The sequence below is a fragment of the Anabrus simplex genome, chromosome 2 (genome assembly GCF_040414725.1).
Source record: "Anabrus simplex isolate iqAnaSimp1 chromosome 2, ASM4041472v1, whole genome shotgun sequence".
Classification (NCBI taxonomy): domain Eukaryota; kingdom Metazoa; phylum Arthropoda; class Insecta; order Orthoptera; family Tettigoniidae; genus Anabrus; species Anabrus simplex.
Window position 1 is genome coordinate 287478268 of NC_090266.1, and position 24876 is coordinate 287503143.

At 39.1% G+C, this 24876-nt stretch overlaps 1 protein-coding gene across 1 annotated transcript in view; it reads left to right on the top strand.

The window, feature by feature from the left end:
- Positions 1-24876, top strand: part of LOC136864059 (solute carrier family 25 member 35) — a 100969-nt gene that overhangs the window by 46232 nt on the left and 29861 nt on the right. The window contains exon 2 of the mRNA XM_068226147.1: positions 24654-24872. Within this exon, the coding sequence (XP_068082248.1) occupies positions 24654-24872 (219 nt within the window). The remainder of the gene's footprint in view (positions 1-24653; positions 24873-24876) is intronic.

The window sequence follows — 24876 nt, forward strand, 5'->3', positions numbered from 1 at the left end:
CTCCTATCCATCATCGCCGTAAGACCTATCTGTGTCGGTGCGATGTAAAGCAAATAATAAATTTTAAAAATTTAACATAATGTGTAGGAATGCAACACTAATAACATGCGCTTAGCAAGAACTCCACTCATAAACTAAACTAGCGGTGCCCAAATGCTGCACAGTTCACAGTGTGTACAGTTACCGCACACTGACTTCGCACACATGAAGAGCTTGGTAGGCATGTCCGCTTTCGGGGAGAGACAGGCGTTACGTGGTGAGGAGCACTGACCGTAGAGTTGGCCAGGGAACATAACATACAGGGTTCAGGACGGCGGTTCATTGGAAGTGCTGTTGCAAACGCATTGCATTATGGAATGCAAATCAAAAAAGAGAGGAGCTGGCAAAATTTTGCATTCCTTTAAAACGGATTGGGAATTGCAGTTCATTTTCGCGTCTGATGGAAATAGTTCTAAATGCTTATTATGCCATCAAACTATTGGCGGACACCAGAAAGTCACTGTTGAGCGTCACTATGGCGCTCTCCACAAAGGAGAATATGACACGTTAGTAGGCGAAGAACACGAAGCAAGGCTTAGGGATCTGGAAACATGTGAACGCAGTCAACAGATAGATTCTGACATAAGTTAAGCATTTGAAAACATATTTTAAGATCCAATCTTCTGTGGCTCACAACCGCAGTATGTTCAGTAGTGTCCTTCCCTCCTACTTTCAGGAAGATGATCTCGACATGCTGGCATTACGAGCTAGTTACAACATAGCACTAAAAATAGTGAGATTAGCAAAATGGTGAAAGAGTGCTTGGTTGTCACAGCAAAATTTCTCTGCCCCACAGAAGCCATCAAGTTTGAAAATGTCCATCCTTCCTGCCAAACAGTGACACGTTGCATCTGTGCCATGGCTACTGACGTATGTCAACAATTAATTAATGCAGTGAAGGATTTCATCGCCTTTTCAATCACCTTGGATGAGTCCACAGATATATCGGATACTGCACAGTTGTTTCTTTCCGAGGAGTGGGCAGTAACCTCCACGTTACAGAGGATCTTTCAGATATGGTGTCCGTTAACAACACCACCTTAGAGCCGTAGAAGACATCATCGATGCAGTCAGTTTGGATTGGAATAAATAGGTATCGGTTATGACAGATTGGTGCACTAGCAATGCGAGGCAACAAAAGGGGATTTATTGCCTGTTATGAAGTAAACTTGGGCACAATGAGACTACGTCGCCTGGCGTTCATTTCGTTTTGCACCACGAACGCTTTGTGCAAAGTCAGCCAAGTTAGGAGATATCATGGAAGTTGTTGAAATTTCTGAGAGATGGAGACGAAGAGTATGATGACGTTATGTACCGCAGTGATGTCCATTGGCTTAGATCCGGTAAGATTTTAAACAGCGATTCGCGATAGTTTGTTTTTCTCATTTAAGAAGTTAACAAGTCAAAATTAGAAGATCCTTGCTCTCTTAGTTGATATTACCAATCATATGAATGCTCTCAACATTGCTATGCAAGGTGAAAACAATGTAATATCTGATATGGTCGAGAAAGTGGAAGTGTTCAATAGAAAACTTGTACTTTGGGAAAGCCAGCTCAAGTGCTGGAATGTAGCTCATTTTCTAATGTGGGACTCTGTTCGTGAATGTGCTATTCTATATCCTCTTCTACAAACATTTGCAAGACCATACACTGTTTCAGTCGACGATGCTCCTGTTCACTTGCTGATAGAACTTATCGATCTCCAATCTACCGCACACCTTTGAAATAAGTTCTTCCTTGTCAAAAAGTACGAAAGAATTTTACGATCATTTCCTGCGAGTAGATCTTGTACACCTCCAATATGAGGCTGCTAAAGCTCTCTCAATATTTGGTTCAGCATATGTTTGTGAGAGGTTTTCTCTGTAATGAAACTTTACAAGCCATGGTTGCGTTTGTCTGTGTGCTGTACGTTGGTGCCGGACATTGGTTTCATCATTACTTTGACAAAGTGTTGATAAGATACAGTACCATTTCGTATGAGATATCTTGTTATATATTGTCACAGGTTTACTTGAACAAGGACATATCGTATGTATTTGTATTTGTTTATTGTATATGACGTATAAACCACAATAAAATAAAATAATAATCAAATATTGTGCAGTGTGAAATTTTCGGACTCAGAAAGGATGACTGCTACAACTAGATGGCTAAGGTGTCATACTGTTGTTAATTGGTTGGGAGGGAGAGCAGTATTTCCCTCCTGAAGGGCTCGTCGAGTTGGTCACGCTTGGAGGAGCAGTTTCGGAGGGATGGTAATCTTAATGTGCAAGCATGAGGCCAGCTCATTGCACAGCATATCAGTGTGCTGCACAGGTGCAACATTCCTGGCCACCTCTAAACTAAACATTCATTCCATATGCTTACTGCTTACCATCCTTGCTGTGTTACCTGACTGTGCACACTTTCCCTGCCACGAGGGAACAAAGCAAGCATTTCACCAGTCCACCTGCATGGCAGCACCAGCCAAAGTGCGGTAACTTTTGGAAGTCTCTCCCTGTGCAATCAATCCATTAAACATCTGGGTCCATGAAATCCCTTGCCCCTCTTATAACTTACAGAAGACTTTCATAAATCAGGCACACACTCAGCATTTTTTTTTACATTCAACTTTTGAAACAATTTATGTGTATTACTCTAAGGAGGAGTGATCAAGAATCTTAACAGAATAGTAGAAGCAAGTGCAGCAGAAGCAGGAGTTTACTGCAAGTTTTTTAGTCATTATCCTCCTATGGAGAGAAAAAAAAAAAAAAAAAAAAAAAAAAAAACCACTTTGATGGTGAAATAGAAGAAATTTCCCTTGGCCTGCATCAGCTCCTCTGCAGACATCAGGTTTTCTGAGAAGGTTGTCAGGTTGGTTGACTATAAAGTAGCAATACAGGCAGTGTCCTCAGTTAGCCAGCCTCAGACAATAAAGACACGTAAAAAGGGCTCTTGAACATCTAAGGGCATTTGGAAAAACTGTTGTATTCTAGTGCATTCACTCCAATATTAGATTGAAGGGAAATGAAATTATTATATTCATTGGCTGAAAAAGGCATCAAAATACATACCAAGGAAACACAACCGATATCTATTTGCTGCAAAACCTCTTGGCAGGAAAGCAAGATGCGAGATGAGAAAGAAATGGTGGGGAGAAGGATCGCAAGAATTAACTACTAGTGTTTATTTCAAGGAGGGGGTGATTTACTTATGGGGAAATTATATATCTGCTCCCTCCAGAAAAAATGTATATTTTAAAACTTTTGTTTGAATTCTGTTGTTATAGCAAGAATGATAAACATTGGAAGTTATTTATATTTATTCCATTCCACCAACAGGGATGTTTCTCAAAATACAGGTAGTTTTGCCAATATACATTAAATATTAAAAATAACACATATTAGGAAGAACCTAAATATCTAAAAATATATAAATCTAAATATCTAGAATAAAATTTAAAAACACACAAATTTATTAAGAAGAAAGTAGCAATCGGAATTTACTGTACATGACTGAGCAACTAGCTTATTCCTTGTAGGCAATCATATTTTTTCCGTTAATCACTACACAGTTCAATAAAAATATTGGTAACTAGCAGGCACTTTGAACTAGGCATAATTTCACTGAATCCCTTGGTGTATTTGATGGAAAAAGTCATGCGAATCTCAGAAGTGTAGGCACTCATCTTTCTCTCCCCCCCCCCCCCCCCCCCCCGCTCTCCCCTCCCCTTGAGCACGACTTTATCAGTAGGGCTCGGATATTTATGTAATATCAGAGTGCGAAATATTTACATACAGATGTAGTAAATATCAGTAAAATATGTAATGAAATAACATATATAATATTCATAAAATATGTAATGGTATTAATGCACCAAATTTAAAAAAATGTTTGTATATTCCTTTTATTATGACTTATGGTTATGATGTGAGACAATAAAATTCTTTTCAGTACCTCCATATTTTATGAAAAAAGTCATCATTGTTGCTTTAGATGATTTATATAGTCTACTGTTTTCTAATTTTGACAATATTAGATAATCAAATTAAAGGCATATTCAAAAGACTTCAAGGTGTATTGTTATGCACTGTAAATCGCAGTGTATATTACACAATGTATTGTTGTAGCTAATTTCATGTTGCTCTCATGCCCTGAAAATGATACAAATAAATGTAGTGGTGTTATTGGCTTTACTTTCACGTTTTTCGAGGACGCTGAGGTGCCAGAATTTAGACCCGCAAGAGTTCTTTTACGTGCCAGTAAATCTACCGACACGAGGCTGATGTATTTGAGCACCTTCAAATACCACCGGACTGAGCCAGGATCAAAACCTGCCAAGTTGGGGTCAGAAGGCCAGCTCCTCAACCATCTGAGCCACTCAGCCTGGCGACAAATAAATGTTACTAAATAAAGTTAATATAGAATCTGTCTTTAAACCCCTATTGAGTAACACAAATAATATGGTAACTATTTGATTATGATGCGCATTATGTCACCAAGTACTATTTTTTCTATTGTGATGTTTTGGCACTGATCCAATAAAATTCCCTTGTAGACTGAGAAAGACCGTTCAGCATCACAGGAAGTCACTGGTGCATATTTTGAATGATAAAACTAGCTGGATGAAATATCTTCAAGGTGCTCTTCTTGCAAGCAGTTTGATAGAAACTCTGAACTCTCAGATTCTAAGAAAGGATTTGTGCTGTTTTATGCAGTTAAGGGACACAGACCTACTATATTTTGCAGAAAAAGAGTTAGAAATTCCAATTTTAAAGGAATTTTAAAGCCAATTTTAGAAATTTAAAAATAAACTCCCCAGACAAAAAATTAGTCACCCCTGGAGAAATCATCCGTTTAATACTGTGTAACTCCACCTCTGGACTTGATAACCACCTGGATTCGGTTATAAAGTGAGTCCACAAGGTTGTGTGGGTATGTCGCATCCAGATTAAGACACTCGCTAAGGATTTCATCGTGCACTTCCACCAAATTGTGGGGGTGCTGATGTCAGCGTTTTACCCGCTGTTCCGACATATCCCACAGATTTTCAATGGGGTTCAAGTCAGGTGATTTTGGAGGCCAATTGAGATGTAATAGTGTGGGGGAGTGTTCATAAAACCAGTCACATATGCACCCAGTCCGGTGAACTTTGTCATCTTGAAAAATTGGGGTATCAATAGCATACTCATCATGCAGATGTTGACTAAAAGGCAACACCTGATGTCCGGTTCCATGGCTAAATGGTTAGCGTGCTGGCCTTTGGTCACAGGGGTCCCGGCAGGGTCGGGAATTTTAACCATCACTGGTTAATTTCGCTGGCACGGGGGCTGGGTGTATGTGTCGTCTTCATCATCATTTCATCCTCATCACGACGCGCAGGTCGCCTACGGGAGTCAAATTAAATATATATAAAAAGACCTGCACCTGGTGAGCCGAACTTGTCCTCGGACACTCGGACACTAAAAAAGCCATACGCCATTTCATTTCAACACCTGATCATCCAGAGTGTTTAGGTAAACATGCTAATTCATGTTAGTGGTCACCTCTGTGAGTGGGCCCAATCCATGATACGAAAAACACCCCCAAAACACCACAGACCCACCTCTGGCTTGAACCTGACCTTGTACATATCCAGGATGAAATGTTTCATTTGGCTTTTGGTGCACTCGACGACGGTACATCATTGGAATATAGGCAAAAGTGTGATTCATTAGACCTCATTATGTTCCGCCAGTCAGCTACTGTCCATGGTTCAATGATTTCTACCCCACTGAAGACGCGCAGCTTTATGACCTGGTGTGAGCAATAGCCTCTTGTGTGGTGACCGACTCCAAATGTTCATTGCATGCAGTTCCTGTCACAATGTTCTCTTGTTAACAGGTTGGGATGGACTTTCATTCACTGACTGCAGCAATTCCTGTCGGGTTTGGAAGTGATTTTGATTCACAAGCCATGAAACTTATCTCCAGTCCCTCTCAGTCAGGATCTTTTTCCGACCACAATTCTGACGTGTTTTGTGGCAATGAGTAGTACACCACTGCTTGTAGACGTGTTGAACACTCTGCTCTGAATCACCAACAAATCCAGCAACTTCACGCACTGTATGGCCATGGGCACGGCCAAACACGAATACCCCTTTTATCCACTCTGTCACATACTTACATCCACCCATGTTCACGTACATTGTCCTCTTGAAACATCAGTGTCTCACTGATTGCTACTACTTTATGCTTATGTAGAGGCAGTTCGGGTGCAGTTGAGCACTTGAGGACTTGTTCGCTGCACCATCTGTACAGGTTTAACGATCCATCTGTTTGTGCGCACAAGGGTGACTAGTTTTTTGTCCGGTGAGCTTATTTTATATGAGATGAAGTTTGCCAATTATTTTACTATAGTCTGAAAATTAAACGAACTGACACAAGTTTTAAAATTTGTATCTCTGCCTAGATATGTACAGAAATGTTACATTCTTCACATAGTATGTGAAAATACATATTATTACTGAGAATATGTAAAATTATGTAAAATAAAGCACAGGCATAACCATATCAGTACCACATTTCGCGAACATTTTCAGTTGTCTTCTGTTAAAGGAATGGAATATGTAATTACATAAGAATCCGTACCCTATTTATGAGTTGCAATGTTGAGTAATAACTGTAGAGCTGTAAACAAAATCTAACTTAATAAACTAATTAATAGATAAAATTTATAAACATAGTGTGTATTAAATATTGTAAATTCCATAATTTTTGTCTTTATCTTTTTACCCTGTCCGCAAAATGTGCCCCCAGAAGATCTTTTCTGAAAGAAACCCCCCTAACTACCAGTACACTAATTTGGAAAAGCAAAAGTAAAAAAAAGAAGTGAATGAATGAATGAAGCGCATAACTAATGCCGAGGAAAGATAATATTCCAGCTGGTGAGGCCTATTGCACTCCTCTGGACAATGATTAATGAATGAAAAATGAAGAGATTGTGGAAAGTGTTGCTGGGATGAAAGATGACAGCTGAAACCAGAATAAACGTGTTCCACCTTCACTTTGTCCAGCATTAATCTTGCATGGAGTGATCAGTATTTCAACCATCAGAGCAGTGGTGGAAGGCTGACATTTTACCAGCTGCATCACGGAAGCATCCTGGAAAATCTTAAGTAATTATTCATTTTTAAAATGAAAATCTAGATCCATATTAAACAAAAGGAAATGGTTGCAAGATAAGAAATAAAATAAAACTAAACTCACCTCAAAGAAAAATTCTGAGTTTGTATTTCTCCTCGCTGTGGTTCTTCAATGAGTAGTGTTGATCTGCCAAGTGATGTCCAGAGGTGACCCATTCATCAGCGTTGATAACTGCTTCCCACAATTTCAAAAGAGGTCCATTGAGTTTGATAGCCATCAGAGACTGCAAAGTGTTTATCAACAAGCAATTCCTTTTGGTTGTTTTGATGCTATGAGCAATGCTGAAACCTTGTTCACAAGCTGCAGTTGACATAGGCACTTAACAAATTTTTCTTATTAATTGTTTCAAATGAACCAAATCACTTAGGTTTTAGAGTCTATCTTCTCCTTCCTTTACGATACCATGGTATCACTATCCAAACCAAACAACTCATCTGCTTTCTATACAACAGAATTGCTATACAAACCACTCATATCACTACTTGTTTCTTCTTCAAACACTGAAAATTACATCAATATTTCACTTGAAGGAAATCTTCCTTCTACTTCATCTACTAAACCATGAATTATTTGTTCTCTTATTTTGTCAAACTATCTAGTTTCATCTTCCTCAGAATGGCATTTGCAATATGTTAAAAACTTTTCCTTGGAAGGTGTCAAATAAACGTAGTCTTTCACGTGCATTTCTTTAAGGGTCTGTATTGCAGAAATAAGCTTGTTTTCGATTTCATCGTAAGAAATGATTCCTTTTGCATTGTTGTACTTATGAAGGACAGTACACATGATACACCTAACAGAAAACCTAACAATAGAATCACTTGAAATCCAATGAGCATGGAAGAATTTTTGACTTTCAAGAACTCTGAAACACCTGTGACTGCCGCAATATATCTCAGTTCAGCAGCAGCAGAATGAACAACATTCACAACACTAAAAACTTGTTCTAAAACAAGGTCCATTCTATGAGCTATACATTGCACGCTGATCAAGTTCAGAGATATGTTCCTCCTGTTTCTAGCAGCAACACCTTCATTTCAGCCAGTAAACACTGTAGTGCTGTCTGAAGCAAACCCTACAAGTTTATCTTCATTTCTACATGTTTGACATCTTCTGAAAAGGCTTGGACAATTTTCTCTTCCAGCAACTCAACATCAGCATTTTGAACAGGTACTAGCTTATAGAAACAGCAGCAAGCATCATTCTGTTCGTCAACATATGTAAGATACGAAATCAAATGTTTTTCAGAATACCTATCTGTAGATTCATCCACAGAAATTGAAAAACAGTTGGTCACTTTGATGAAGTTCACTCATTTTAAATGTAATTGTACTGCAATAAAACTGGTCATTGCCACCACAGTCTTGTCTGTATTAATATGTGTCCCCATGTCTAAGCCATTTGTAATCTGTAGATTTTTAAGCTCTAGGTGATCACGGAAACTCTACTCTCTTTTCAGTTCCACATAAACCGACCTTACACTTTAACAGTTGTATCTAACTTTTCCTGTTGATTTTTCATGAACAACACACACACTACACAACATTACTTGGCAGTCTATCCCATTGGAAGTAAACAGCAACCAGGCTCAATATTTTTGCCAAACATCTAAAACTTCTCGGTTACTGCCAGCATTGATGATCCTGGATTATCTTCATTGCTGCATACAACATTGAGCTCACTATATAAAGGACATTCTGCAGTCATCTGACGTAATAATAATAATAATAATAATAATAATAATAATAATAATAATAATAATAATAATAATAATAATAATAATAATAATAATAATACCCGTGTGGGGATTTATCAGTTACCTCCATCGGGCGCGTCCCATTGGAATTGGGGAAGCTCGCTGGCTCTGCCGCCAGCAGAGTCAGAGGGTAGTAGAGAAATAAAATACCACCGTGAGAAAAGAATTGGTCCCTTGCCAGGGTTACGGCGAAGACTGGTAAATGACCAGAAGCCAGAAAACATCTTGAGGCAACCTCTAGGGCTAACAACCCTAGTTGTAAAAGGATGGGTACCCGTCCAAAGCAAAGTCAAGTCAAAAAGCATGATGGCACAACATTTCAAGAAACATATCCCAGGGGGTAAATCTTCGGATAAATCCCTCGTCGTGAACGCCACGGCGCACGAGTCTCATTTGGTTTCTGGGAGAGACTCGACATCATGCAAGAGACGAGTCGGAGCGTCTCGGTGTACCCCGAAGTGTCAAAAACTCAGGCCAAAATCTAAAACCTTTTTAGCAACTTTCAACATAAATTCACTTACACAAACTGGCAAGCTGAAAACCCTCACCAAAGCTCTTCATGAAAATCAGATATCCATAATGGCCCTACAGGAAACAAGATACCCAGATGAAGAGATTTTTGAATCCGAAGGCTACCGATTTTTCAAGAGCAAAGCGCAAAGAGGAATCCTCAATGGAGCTATGATGCTTGGAACTGCGTTTGCTGTTAGAACCAAGATCCTTAAATCGGTTGCAAATTTCGAACCTGTGAATGACAGATTGTCTATACTCACAATTAAATGCGCGAACAAAACGTACGCTCTAGTTAACGCACATGCTCCTACAAACGATAAGAACAAGTCTGATCCAGACGAAGTTGATAATTTCTGGGACCTACTGGATGAAAAATTAAACAAAATCCCCAAACACCATGTCAAGCTTCTTTTGGGTGACTTCAATGCCCAACTAGGTCGTGAACAGAAGTACAAGAAAGTTATAGGAAATTACCCTGCTCACAAAAGAACCAATCCCAATGGCAAAAGACTGGTGTCCATTTGTGAAAATCACAACCTGCAGGTCATGTCGACCCACTTTCGCCATCTACCCAGAAAGCAAATGACTTGGCGTTCTCCAGTCCAAACTCTCGGAGAGTTCCAAATAGATCATGTTGCAATCTCCAGGAGAAACAGCCCAGAGATTATGAATGTCAAGGTAAAGAAAGGCATCAATGTGGCCTCAGATCACTATATGTCTCTTATCAAATTCAAACCAATTCCCGCAAACACAAGGAAGACAACCAAACAAATCACACTCTTCGACAATGATAAACTTCGGCAAAGGGTCGAGGAGTTCCAGGAGAAGGCTAGACCAAATGACTGTGACTTTAACAACGCCAAAAGTCTGCTGGTTGAGGCCGCCAAAGACGTCGCAGAAATCAAGAGAAGCAAAAAGCATGCCTGGTGGAATGGTACCTGCGAATCAGTCTTCCAAGAAAGACTCAATGCATGGAAACAGTACTACTCTACGAAATCAGAAAATGATTGGGAAACCTACAAAACCCAACGTGCCCAAGCAGCTAGGGTGTTCAGAACTGAGAAACGTAAATACAAAAAATCTCTCATTGAAAAGGTAGAACAAAACTTTAGGAAGAATGAAAGCAGAGAGTACTACAGAGCCTTCAAACGCAAACTCACTGGCTATAAACCACCATCTCTATGCTTTGAGCAAAAGGACGGCACACTGGCGACGTCAAATGAAGAAAATTGCAGCATTCTGGCAGACTACTTCAAGAATTTACTTAATTGCTCTAAACCGCAAAGCCCCATTGAGACCAAGGAACCCTTACTCAGGTACCCAGATTTCAGACCACCCGACAGAGATGAAATCAAGCGCCACATTGCCCGTCTCAAAAATAACAAAGCGCCGGGGGAAGACTAAGTAGTAGCAGAACTATGGAAATATGCTGCAGAGGAATCACTTGATATCTTGCAAAAGCAAATAGAAGAAATTTGGAACAAGGAGACCCTACCCGAAGATTGGAAAATACCTTTGATCCATCCATTACACAAAAAAGGCAGCATGAAGAACATCAACAACTACAGAGGAATATCTTTGCTACCCGTGACTTACAAAATTCTATCACTTGCCATCCTGGAGCGTTTGGAAGCACAAGTCGAACATCAAATAGGTGAATACCAAGGAGGGTTCAGAAAAGGTCGCTCAACAGCCGAGCAGATCCAAAATCTCAAAACGATCATCAGATATTGTACACTAAGGTCCAAGCAGTATGTGTCTGTCTTTGTGGACTTTAAGAAAGCGTACGACTCCATTGACAGGGAAGTCCTGCTAAACATCTTAAATGAATTCGGAGTTGATTTGAAACTGCTGGCATTAATTAGAGCCACCCTGACCGATACAAAATCGAAGGTGAAGTTCCACGGATGTCTCTCGCATTCCTTTGACATCAAAACAGGAGTCCGACAAGGTGATGGGCTATCCCCGATACTCTTCAACTGTGTTCTTGAAAAGATCATCAGAACCTGGCGGATGAGATTACAGGAAACCAACTATAGTCCATTGAGAATAGGAACCAAATCCAAGGGGATCGCAACAGACTGCTTAGCATTTGCCGATGATATTGCTGTTCTCTCAAAAGACATAGAAACCGCTAGAGCTCAAGTTGAAATTTTAAAGGAAATTGCCGAACAAACTGGTTTGCAGATATCGTTTGAGAAAACAGAAGTAATGACTAACATCAAAGAGGCTCCTCCAAAACTCCATACAAAATACGGGGACATCACCCGAGTAGACAAATTCAAATACCTGGGTGAGATCATCATGAAAAATGGACTGGACAAAGAAGCACTTCAGGAGCAAGTACGCAAACTGGAAATAGCCTACTAAACATCCCGCACAATCTACAACAAAAAATGCCTTTCCCAAAACACCAAGATACGTCACTATGAAACAGTTCTGAAGCCAGTAGTTCTATATGCAGCCGAAACCCTGTCTCTAAATGCCAACAAAGGACTCCTTGAAGAACTGGAGAAAAAAGAACGCAAAATTGTGAGCGGAATCTTGGGATCAAAGTACAGAAATGGAATCCATCAAAAGAGATCCAACAAGGAAGTCTACAGCAATATAGGGAAAATTACCGACACAATCAGAAAAAGATGGGCACGATTTTACGGTCATCTGAAAAGAATGGATGGAAGAAAGTTAACTAAAGAAATCTTTCACTTTTTTGATTCAAACCCCAAAACCACAATTCCCTGGTTTAGAAATACCAAAGAAGACCTGCAAATGCTACATATCTCAGCTGAAGACGCCCTTAACAGAGATCTCTTCCGCAAGAAAATATTGATGAACGGGCTAAACCGAGACGAGAAACCGAAGAGAAGACACGGTGCCCCTTGGACAGAGGAGCGTAAGCAGGCCCACTCACAAAGAATGAGGGAAATTTGGGCTCTAAAGAAGGCCAAGTTCAGTGTCAAATGCAACAAGACTTAACGTGGTCCTTGATGGCCCAAGCGAATTATACACCGACTGACAGAGCAAATGCAACACCAAGAAGGAGTGGTTCGAAAGGGATGAAAGTTGGGGAAAAAACAGAGACGGCACGGACGAATAATTGATGTTTATTTCAAACCGATATGCAGGTTACACAATGCGCACGGCATCGACTCAGTAGGATGTAGGACCACCGCGAGCGGCGATGCACGCAGAAACACGTCGAGGTACAGAGTCAATAAGAGTGCGGATGGTGTCCTGAGGGATGGTTCTCCATTCTCTGTCAACCATTTGCCACAGTTGGTCGTCCGTACGAGGCTGGGGCAGAGTTTGCAAACAGCGTCCAATGAGATCCCACACGTGTTCGATTGGTGAGAGATCCGGAGAGTACGCTGGCCATGGTAGCATCTGTACACCTCGTAGAGCCTGTTGGGAGATGCGAGCAGTGTGTGGGCAGGCATTATCCTGCTGAAACAGAGCATTGGGCAGCCCCTGAATGTACGGGAGTGCCACCGGCCGCAGCACATGCTGCACGTAGCGGTGGGCATTTAACGTGCCTTGAATACGCACTAGAGGTGACGTGGAATCATACGCAATAGCGCCTCAAACCATGATGCCGCGTTGTCTAGCGGTAGGGCGCTCCACAGTTACTGCCGGATTTGACCTTTCTCCACGCCGACGCCACACTCGTCTGCGGTGACTATCACTGACAGAACAGAAGCGTGACTCATCGGAGAACACGACGTTCCGCCATTCCCTCATCCAAGTCGCTCTAGCCCGGCACCATGCCAGGCGTGCACGTCTATGCTGTGGAGCCAATGGTAGTCTTCTGAGCGGACGCCGGGATTGCAGGCCTCCTTCAACCAATCGACGGGAAATTGTTCTGGTCGATATTGGAACAGCCAGGATGTCTTGCACATGCTGAAGAATGGCGGTTGACGTGGCGTGCGGGGCTGCCACCGCTTGGCGGCGGATGCGCCGATCCTCGCGTGCTGACGTCACTCGGGCTGCGCCTGGACCCCTCGCACGTGCCACATGTCCCTGCGCCAACCATCTTCGCCACAGGCGCTGCACCGTGGACACATCCCTATGGGTATCGGCTGCGATTTGACGAAGCGACCAACCTGCCCTTCTCAGCCCGATCACCATACCCCTCGTAAAGTCGTCTGTCTGCTGGAAATGCCTCCGTTGACGGCGGCCTGGCATTCTTAGCTATACACGTGTCCTGTGGCACACGACAACACGTTCTACAATGACTGTCGGCTGAGAAATCACGGTACGAAGTGGGCCATTCGCCAACGCCGTGTCCCATTTATCGTTCGCTACGTGCGCAGCACAGCGGCGCATTTCACATCATGAGCATACCTCAGTGACGTCAGTCTACCCTGCAATTGGCATAAAGTTCTGACCACTCCTTCGTGGTGTTGCATTTGCTCTGTCAGTCAGTGTATATAATAATAATAATAATAATAATAATAATAATAATAATAATAATAATAATAATAATAATAATAATAATAATAATAATAATATTTGTTTAATGTCCCACTAACTAATTTTACGGTTTTCGGAGACGCCATAACACTTAATCATCTTTAGGGCTTATTATTGGATTTTTACTGCACATCATCTTCATATATCACTGATTGATCTTGCATAGGACTGGTAGTGACTGTATATTACCATAACCAGTTTTAAAGAAGTTAGTAATTAAAGTATTCTTACCTTTTAGTGAGCATTTCATTTCTAGATGCTCGACCTTGTCTGTTCATTACCATATACAAGCTTGCAGGTTGCAGACTGGCACCACTGGCGGGCTTGGTAGTGGTAATGTCTAACAAGTTTGTTTAAAATCCAGACGAGAGGGCTACTCTACAGAGTAAGAGCAAAATCGATGCTGCGAAGGAGAAAGAAAATTGGCTCAGAAGTCTGTGACAGACTGTCCCTTTCTTAAGAAGGGCCAGATGAGGTGTGATTTGTCCTGATTTATTGATTTATTAGTGGAACCTTCCTCTGCTGGGGCTAAGTGGTGACTGAACAAATTTGTCAGTTTGTACATGCCTTAAGTGAATATTGTTCTATTGGCTACCTATTGGAAACTCACCCTCTCCAAGAAGTACAGGAGTGGTGTAAGCTCAAGTTACTTCTGTTCTTCAAGAGCTTCAAGTAAGTTATATTTATATTTTTGCCCGGGTTTCAGATGGACTTGCCAGAGTGAAACATAAATAATAGGCTGCTGGTGTGGAGTTGCTTTATTGTTCAAGATCTTGCAGTCGTCTTATTATTTCTACATTATGTGGATTATTGCTGATGTTTTTATGAAAATACGCACAGTAAAAAGCATTAATTTCTGCATTTTCTACATTTTCATCATTATTATATAATGAAAAAAGCCCCCTACCTCACCTCCTCGGCAATTTTAGTGGGAAGGAACCTTTGATACAAAATCGTCGGTGGGGGAACCCCCCTACTGAGATTTTGTACCCTACATGAAGGGCAAGAGTGATGTACAAGAACTAAACAGTCTAACATGAGAAATCAGAAGAATATCCGTTAAGAAAATGGTGTAAACAAGGGAAAACCCAAGTAGGAAATTGTAGCAGCTATCTGTAGACCTATCTGTATTGGTGAGACATAACGCAAATTGTAAGAAGAAGGGAAAAAAACTTCTCTACATCTGCCATGTAATCGAAGTTTACTTTTTCTAGAAAAATGGAAATGGAGAATAATAAATTCTGTTTGTAATGTATTGATTGCAGATTAATTTATTCTTTTAATTTTTCTGTCTATCTAGCCATACCTGGTAATCAGAGTTGGGAAGTAAGCGAGTAAAAGTAATCAAATTACTTGTAATAAATACACTTTTAGTAATTTTTACCTGTAATTGTTACTTGTTATAAAATGTAATTTTTACTCATAAATTACTTCTTGAAATAAAATTGTAATCATTACATTCTAGTTGTCAGTATAAGCTACATCACATGGGAGTGGAAACAGGAAAAAGTTAAGTGATGATTAAGTTAACTTTTCCAGATCTGCTTCAGCAGAACCAGTAGCTTCACTGGTGCTGGATGAGATACTTTCTTACCTATCCAATATTTTCAGAACATCACAAAACACAATATCCACCACTACTGGGGATGTTTTTAAAATTAAACACTGATATTCCTTCAAGTACCCCTGCAGAGCATCTTTCCAGGATATGAAAATATATATTTCCCCCTAACAGGTCGAGGCCTGCAATGAGAATTTCCACTATGGTCACTTACAGTTTACCATGCACCTGTCATCTTCTCTAACTCAGCTTCTCAATTTTTACTGCGGCCATCCCAACCCTTTTTAAAATAAGGCAAACAAACCAGCCAATACTGTGAAACAATAATCGATGAGAACGGAACCGCTACATTGAAAAGAAATTGAGAATGGTGCTGTTCTAAAGTTTTAAATTTCATCAGCATTTCCCATCACTTGTTGCATGCATTTCGCCTGCACGTTGTCTCCTCTCAGGCTTGATTTCTCAAAATTTTTCGCTCCCTTCATAGCCATTCATGGTGGTGGTGTTTCTACAAAGGCAGACTGTAGGCCTGAATTTTCGACACAGTGATTTCATCCTGCTTTAAATTGTTATAAAACTGAAAAAAAATGGACTAAGAGGTCCTCAACCTCGCTATATGCACTTATTGTTCGTTTCCATCTGTATCATTTGTTTTTTCATTTCTTTTCTTCTTAGGTTTAACACATCTTTTAGATTTAATTGTGTTTTGTATTAAGCTTTTTTCACTGAATTTTGTCTTCTATCAAACCAGGTTGTGATTTTGCAAATATATCTAAAGTAATCAGAAAGAATGCTTTCCTAAAGCTTACATGCAATACATGTCAAACTGACTTGCCTGTAACACTGAGTTACAAAATGAAATTTTTTTTCAAGGCTTTTAGTTTTGATGGGTGATTGTAATGTAGTTTTGCCTGCTGTTTATGAATCTGAAATCAAATTTTATGAATCACGTAAGGATTTTACAGAATTTAAAATTAAGTATTTACTTAATCTATAATATCACTTACAGCAAAGTTTGGGAATTAAACACCAGTAAAGTAACTATAACTTAAAATAAAAATAATCCAGAAAACAATTTATTATTTACGTTGTTTGTGAACATATAAAATTAAATTCTACAAATGGCAAGTCCAGGATACAATTTTCATGACTTAAACTCTCTTCCTTTTGCTGCGGAAGTGTGATCTTTGTGATCGCCTGACGTGTTGCAACTCCGGATTGTCCCTCTTCATAGACCAGCAATAGTCAGCTAACATCACAGCATTCCACCTGCCCTGATAACGTGTTTCTATCTCTTTCATGTCCTGGTGGAACCGCTCCCCATGTTCTTCACTAAAATCTCCTAAGTGTTCAGGGAAAAAGTCGAGGTGACTATGAAGGAAATGTAGTTTGATACTCATATTACAACCTAAATTTTTCATAGCCATCAACATATCTTGTACTATTTTCTTGTAATCCGGGTGCTTCCTGTTCCCCAAAAAAACGTTTATCACATTCTTGAAACCTATCCAAGGCAATCTTTCCTCAAAGGTCATCAACATCTCAAATTGTTCATCTGCCGTAAGGCTCCGTATCTGTGGTCATACAAAGATTCCTTCTTTTAGTTTCGCATCAGACAGGAAGGAGAATTTCTGACAGATGTACTTAAAACAGTCACTATCTTTATTCAATCCCTTTACGAACTGTTTCATGATCCCTAGTTCAATGTGGAGAGGTAGCAGAATGATTTTTTCTCGTTTCACCAAACATGATCTTATTATATTCTTGTCTCCTGGATCCATTGTTGTTCTAGATGGCCATTCCTGTCTAGCCCAGTGTGCATCACGTGTATGGCTGCCCCACAGGCAGAGGAAACATGGATACTTTGTGTAACCTGACTGTTGTCCAAGAAGCATTCCTATAACTTTTAGATCACCACGCACAATCCATTCGTGCTCTGAATACTTAATTGCTGTTAATAAAATTGCAAGGGTTTCATAGTTTTCCTTCAAGACGTAAGAATACGCTACAGGTATCGAACCATACTTATTGGTGATGTGTAAGAGTACAGCTTTGATATTGTTTACGGTTCCATCGATAAATAACCTCCATTCATTCTTGTTGTATGTAATTCCGTATTTTGATACTACTCCCTCAATGTTCTTACAGCAAACAAGAGGACCCTCTTCAGTGAAGTACTCACGAAATTCTTCTTCTCTTGTTCGGTACCAGGAAAATGTTGTACCTGGAGCTAGCAGTCTTTTCCCCTTTAAACGAGAACCCAGCATTTGTGACAACTCCTTTGAGAGACCCAGATCTCTTACCAAGTCGTTTAGTTCACATTGAGTAAACAACTCTGGTTGTAGCTCTTCTGTGGTTATCAAGATTTCATCGCTGTCACTAGAACCAGACGATGATGATGATGATGACGATGATGATTGCAGGGTTGCTGGTGGGTTACGCACAGAAATGTCAGGTCCATGTGGTACAGGTCTGATTGCTGATTTCAGGTTTGGATATGCAATGCTTTTAATACTTTTCTTGTTATGGCCTTCAACTTTTACCATACAAAAATAACAATCATCGGTGTGATTTGTTTGCTCTCTCCACACCATTGGAATTCCAAAAGGTAACGACTTCTGCTTCCCCTGAGTCCATTTTCTTAATCTCGTAACACATGTATGACACACACTGTGCGGCGCAAACCTTTTATCTTGGTCGCCTAACTTGACACCGAAATATGCCAGGTAAGCTTTCTTTACAAATGAGGTTATGTTCTCTCTTCTTGATTTCAAAGTCAGTGAGCTGCAAATGAAACAAAAGGAGTTGGGATTGTTTACACACTGTCGTCTTGAGGTCCTCGCCATTTGTAGACTGATTTGCACTTGTAATATGTATTAAATAGGTATTTAGAGCATGTTTCCAAACAAAACTAAACCAGTTGCAGTGTTTCTCTGTAAACATAGACATCAGACTATCGATTTTACCGCAATTGATCGTTTTCAATTACTCTAATGTACATATTTTATCGATCAGTGCACATTGTTATGCGCAAATTTAAAAAAAAGGAAAATTACGTAATTACATAAAAACTGTGGGTGTTACAGGAAATCTGATACCATATTTGTACACAGTTCTAAAAAGTGGTCTCAATACACCCATTTTAATGTAAAGCCCGGTTTCCTGGGTTCGTTTTCAAGAGCCATCTTTTTCTTCGGAGAACGTTCTTAGATTACAGTAGATTCTCCTGGCATATAAATAAAAATTTAAACACCTTTGAAATAAACAATAGGAATGAGATTGACCATCCAATTGTTCACCTCTATAATAAGGTCAATAATACATGGAAGTGTGTCATTCGTATTGCCGGAAATCCCGCACACTTGCCTACGCGCGACAATGGTGCTGGTCACAATGTCAACAATGACAATGGCAGCAGATGTAACTTACTGCCAAGTAGCGGTCTTGCATCTTGCTATGGGGTCCAGAACATCTATAATAATAATAATAATAATAATAATAATAATAATAATAATAATAAAAATAATAATAATGTTCTGGACCGTCGCCAAATGTGCGGACCGCGCTGGTAACGGGTCCTGGATGGGTAATGATTAAGAATGCAGTCCGGCTGCGGGTTCAGTACCGCCAAGGCACCCAAGACGAAACCACGCCGGATCTCCTCAATGCTTAAAGTAAATACAAACTTTTTTTTAATATTCCACCTTCTCAATACTAAAAAATCATTTGATGTTTTTACAAAAACATTACAATGATATTAAAAGGTACTAGTTTCGGTCCACTGTGGACCATCATCAGCCTAGCCAAATTACAACAGTAAAAGACATAGTGATAAAAATAGTGTGGAGAAATGAGAGAGGATCTAGAAGGATGGGATGGTGGTGGAATGACAGATAAAAGTGAAAAAACCGTATTTGCGAATAATGATAAAAGTAACAGAAGTGTTCACAATGACAAGTAAAATCTGTACGCAAAAGTGGAACTTACATCTACAACTTTCTAGAAGCATATACGTAGTTATATATGTCAATCGTGCAACACAGGAGTAACTGCTAACCAAAGACTATCTCATCAAGAGTTTTTACATGACTTCACAAGATTTTACTTGTCATTGTGAACACTTCTGTTACTTTTATCATTATTCGCAAATACGTTTTTTTCACTCTTATCTGTCATTCCACCACCATCCCATCCTTCTAGATCCTCTCTCATTTCTCCACACTATTTTTATCACTATGTCTTTTACTGTTGTAATTTGGCTAGGCTGATGATGGTCCACAGTGGACCGAAACAGTACCTTTTAATATCATTGTAATGTTTTTGTAAAAACATCAAATGTGGAATATAAAAAAATTTTGTATTTACTTTAAGCATAGTCTCAACTCAATACGGAACCTAACAATGAAGTTTATTACTTTTAAGGATCTCCTCAAGGATTTGATCCATATTAAAAATGCTTATAGGAAAAGATGGCAAAGATTTAGGGACCCAACTGACCGGGTGGAATACCTGGACCTAGCCCAGGAAGTACGAAATCGATTCCTGGAAAGAAAGATTGAAAAATGGGAGGAAACTTGCCGTAATCTATTAGAAAAAGAGTCAGATCGCGAAATTTGGCGGATTCTCTCAGAAAACCAGTCAAATCGCGAATTTCAGCTGATTATATATAAAACAATAAGCATTCAATTATAAATTTCAGTATAATACCGTAGCGAAGCACGGGTATCTTGCTAGTTTCAAATACAAAGACTAGAATAATTCTTATGAGATACAATACAAGTCATAAATATTATCCAATCTTTTGAGTATAAAAATAATAAATGGTGTCAAATTTCTTGTAGATGTAATAAAGGTTGATCACAGTTTTGAGTTTTTGCAAAAAATTCTTGCTAAAATATATCTTAATTGGACATTAAAGGCATTCAATAGGCCTTATCAAATTATAAACATTTTATATTATATTTAACACACAGTAAAATTGGCTGATTAGAATATTAAAAGTCATTATACATGAGGGAAAATCAGATTACCACACCAATTTTTTGATAAAAACAATTCCTCATAGAATATATGTTAGTGACCTGTGTAGAATGTTCGAGTTTGCCTTGATAGTATCTAGAGTACAGTGACTAATATCTTGTGTGGATACTGTAAATTAAATTATATTAGTATATGTGTCACATAATATTGATCTTATATTTTGATAGCTGTATCCATAAATGTGCATAAATTTGAGAATTGTAGATTGATGGCCGAGATTTCTTGAAAAAACAATATGTTCAGAAGAATTTTTTGTGGATCTAGAAAGATCTCGAACCAAGACGGACCTAAAAGAAGAAAATAAACTGTGTATTAGCATGACGGAAGCGGAGACAAGGAGGAAATCCTTTTGTAAATAGAGACTCACCTCGAGCACCAAGTTGACGAAACTAAAGTTGAAGAGGAACTGCCTTGCGAAATGACAGACAACAGACCACATGCCCTAGCAGAGAGGCGGAGCATGTTATGTAGGGGAAGGGGTGGTGGCGTTAGCTGGAGGGCATTGGTCAGGAGGACGTGGATTATGGTGGGGGTAGTAGGCTAGTGTGTTACGTATTATTTTGTATACTGATTGATCTTTTGGTACTTTTAGATTATTAATTACAGAAATAAGTGTATCAAATAAAATTGTAGGTTTTTCGGACAAGTCGTTAAGATTGTAGTTAGGGTTAATATATTGATCTAGTAAAATGAAACATTGCTCCATTAAGTCAAGTAAAGGGCCTTTGTTTATTATTTCGATGATATCTATATCGTGATTAACATCATGAAAGCTATGTTTGTAGTCATTTATATGCTGCCCTATCGCCGAAAATCTCCTGTATTTAATAGCATTGACATGCTCATTGTATCCGATCATAAAGGATCTTCCTGTTTGTCCAATATATGTGCTGACACAGTTGTTACAGTGAAATATGTAGACACCTGATTTATCGAAGGGGTTAGAAACATTAACTAGGCTAGAGTTATGAAATATGTCAAGATTTATATTATTGGTTCTAAAGGAGATATTGATATTTTTCTTCTTAAATATGTTTGTTATTCTGTAAATGTCAGGATTAAATGTAAAGGTTGAATAAATTTTTGATCTAGTTGTTTCTTTTTGTAAATTGGATTTCAGTCGGTGCTTAAACTTATATATTATAGGCCTATGTATAATAAAACTATGGTTGTAGCCGTTGTGGAGTGCAATGGTGCGTATAGTGTTAAGTTCTTTATTTAAATCTGATTTTGACATGGGAATGTTAAAGGCACGGTCTATCAAACTATTATAGGTAGCATGCTTATGGTTAGGGGGGTGTACGGAGTCTTGTTTAATGGCAATAGCAGTGTGTGTTGGTTTTCTATAAATTTTGTATTTAAAAGAAAACGGAAGTCTAGTAGTAGTAGTAATACTTTATTAACGGAAATACCATTTTACATAACAGTAGAGAAGTATAGACAAAACACAGTAAAAAGAAAGTTCAGTGGAGTATAAGTAGAAAAATATGTACAGATATATACACAGGATATATTACAAGTAAGCACAGGAAGTAATACAAAAGTAATACAAAACACAATAAATCTAAAAATCTAAAAAATTAAGGGCCTTATTAACCTCAGATTTTATTGTGAACTTGATGTCTGGATCGATATTATTAAGGTGTGCTAGGGTAGTAGATGCGCCAGTAGTACGTTGGTCCATAATAATAAATCATCTACAAATCTGGCCCATAGGAAAATATTGTTAAATTTCTTGTCTTTCTCTAATTTTGTATATTCTAGGAAATCTAAGTGTATATTAGCTAAAATGACAGATGCTGGTGAACCCATAGCTAGGCTGTCTTGTTTGTATGTTACCTTGTCGAACCTAAAGTAGTTACTGTTGGTTAGAAGTTTCAGAAGGGTCATGAAGTCAGCTATTTCAAGTTGGCTAAGTTGGCTATGAGTACATAGGTTTTTTTAGAATGATTGGTAAAACTTTTTCTGGTTTAATATTTGTATACATATCGGTAATATTGAATGAATGCATTGCATGATGTGGTTACAGTTTAAAGTTGTCTAATTGTTTAATTCATTCTAAGGTATTTTTAACGGATTGGTTTGCTTGAAAAGTGTAGTGTTTAGTAAGGAATTGTTGGATGAATTGCGCTGTTTTATAGAGGGGGCTCCATCTAAAATTTACTGTAGGATGTATAGGAACTCCATCTTTATGGATTTTGGGTTGCGCTTTGACGGTCTGTAGTCCTGGGTTCATATTGATAAGCTTTTTTTTTTTTTTCACTCTCAGTTAGCAAAAAGGTTGTGTTTTTGAATATCTGTTTTAGTTGTTTTTTAATCTGCCTCATAGGAGTATATTGTTCAATTTCTTGTCTTTCTCTATTTTTGTGTATTCTAGGAAATCTAAGTATATATTAGCTAAAATGCCGAATGCTGGTGAACCCATGGCTGTTCTTAATGAAAATCTCGATTCAATATGGACCAAAAATGAAATTTTTGACATTAAATCTGCTTTACGTCGCACCGACATGGATAGGTCTTATGATGACAATGGTAGGGGAAGGAGTTAGGAGTGGGAAGGAGGCGGCCGTTGCGTTTATTAAGGTGCAGCCCTGCTTTTGCCTGGTATGAAAATGGGAAGCCACAGAAAACCATATTCAGGGCTGAACCCGCTATCTTCCGAATGCAAGCTGATTGCTACAAGACCCAAACAGTGTGGCCACTTGCTCCATATTTTTTTTTAATGGTTTATTTTGTATCCATCAGTTTACTGGTGCCTGTGATAAAAAATGATTAACACATACATTCCTATCAATCATTCTGCTATATTTGTAGGGACCCCATCATCTACTTCCCATTCTGTCTCTTCACATTAAAAATCATATATCTCATTTATACCTCCCATTATCTTTATGAATTTATGTAAAATTCATTTATACCCTTCTTTCAGGAACTGCACAATTGTGTATGATACACTCATCCAAAAAGATGAGCGTATGTGCAGTTCACCCACCAATGTTTAATATTTGTTTCGTTTATAGTTAGATAATATGTGCATTGTTTAAATCATGTCAACCCTTCCTTCCTCACAGCTAGGGGCATTTGACTCACAACTGGTAAACAAATCAGCTAAGGTGACGTCCAAGCAAGTTTGTCAGTGTGCCTTGCTTTTATGCACTGTGCCCTAAAATGCTTTGTTGTATGGTGCCTATGGCATATTACATCAAAATAATCACTTTGGTTCAAGAAGAACCCTCAAAACTCCTTCATTTCAATGGCATCACTGGGTGGTTCACGTTCGAAGGGGTGGAGCTCATCAGACTTGGACACGAAATAAGAGGACCAGAATGTTGTTCACTGGTGAAGTGCAAATTGGTTTACCATGAAGACAACTCCATATGCTGCATATGGAGGGCAAGAGGAGAATGCTACAATAAATAATTCTCAGTAGAACATCACCAACAGATTGGAGGTTACACCACTAATGATTCAGGCCCTAAAAGATGCTGATAATGAAGAGTGGGACTGTTTGCTTCAAAAAATGCTCACTGATTTGGTATTCAAGAGTGTCTCAGGGTTCGTGGGCGACCAGTATGTTATTGACTCATGTGACTGCATTGCACTGAGCTGGATAGCTGCAATCGCTTAAGTGCGGTGAGTATTCAGTATTCAGGAGATACGTTAGTGGATTTGAACCCCTCTGTCAGTAGCCCTGAATATGATTTTCCATGGTTTACCATTTTCACACCAGGCAAATGTTGGGGCTGTACCTTAGTTAAGGCCATGGCTGCTTCCTTCCCACTCCTGGCCCTTTCCTGTCCCATCGATGCCTTAAGACTTATCTGTGTCGGTGTGACGTAAAACAACTACTGTGACTGCATTGCAAGCTAGCTTTAATTTGTGATGTTCTAACTGAGGATGTTTCTTAATTTTTTTGGTTTAGTCGTATACTGAGCATTTTCTTTTCATATCGTGTCCAAAGATACCAAGAAGTTTAAATTTTTTTGTGTTTGCTATTTTGAGATTCACATTAAATAATGTTGTATTGGTTCCAGCTCAATACAGCAGAATCTGGTATATGCTTCTTTTTTTGATGGGTGTATATTCACTATATTGTTTTCATTATAATTTTTAGGTTAAAACACATCTCCAGTCGCAAGCTGCCACCGGCGTCGCTGTGGGTCACCAACATGGTCACACAAGCATGACCAAAGGATTGATAAGTATTTACCGCCAGCATGGCGTTTTAGGACTTTGGCGGGGAGTTCTGGGTGCAATGCCACGAGCAGCAATTGGTTCTGCCACCCAACTAATCAGCTTCTCAACTTGTAAAGAATATCTCGTACAGTACAAGGTAA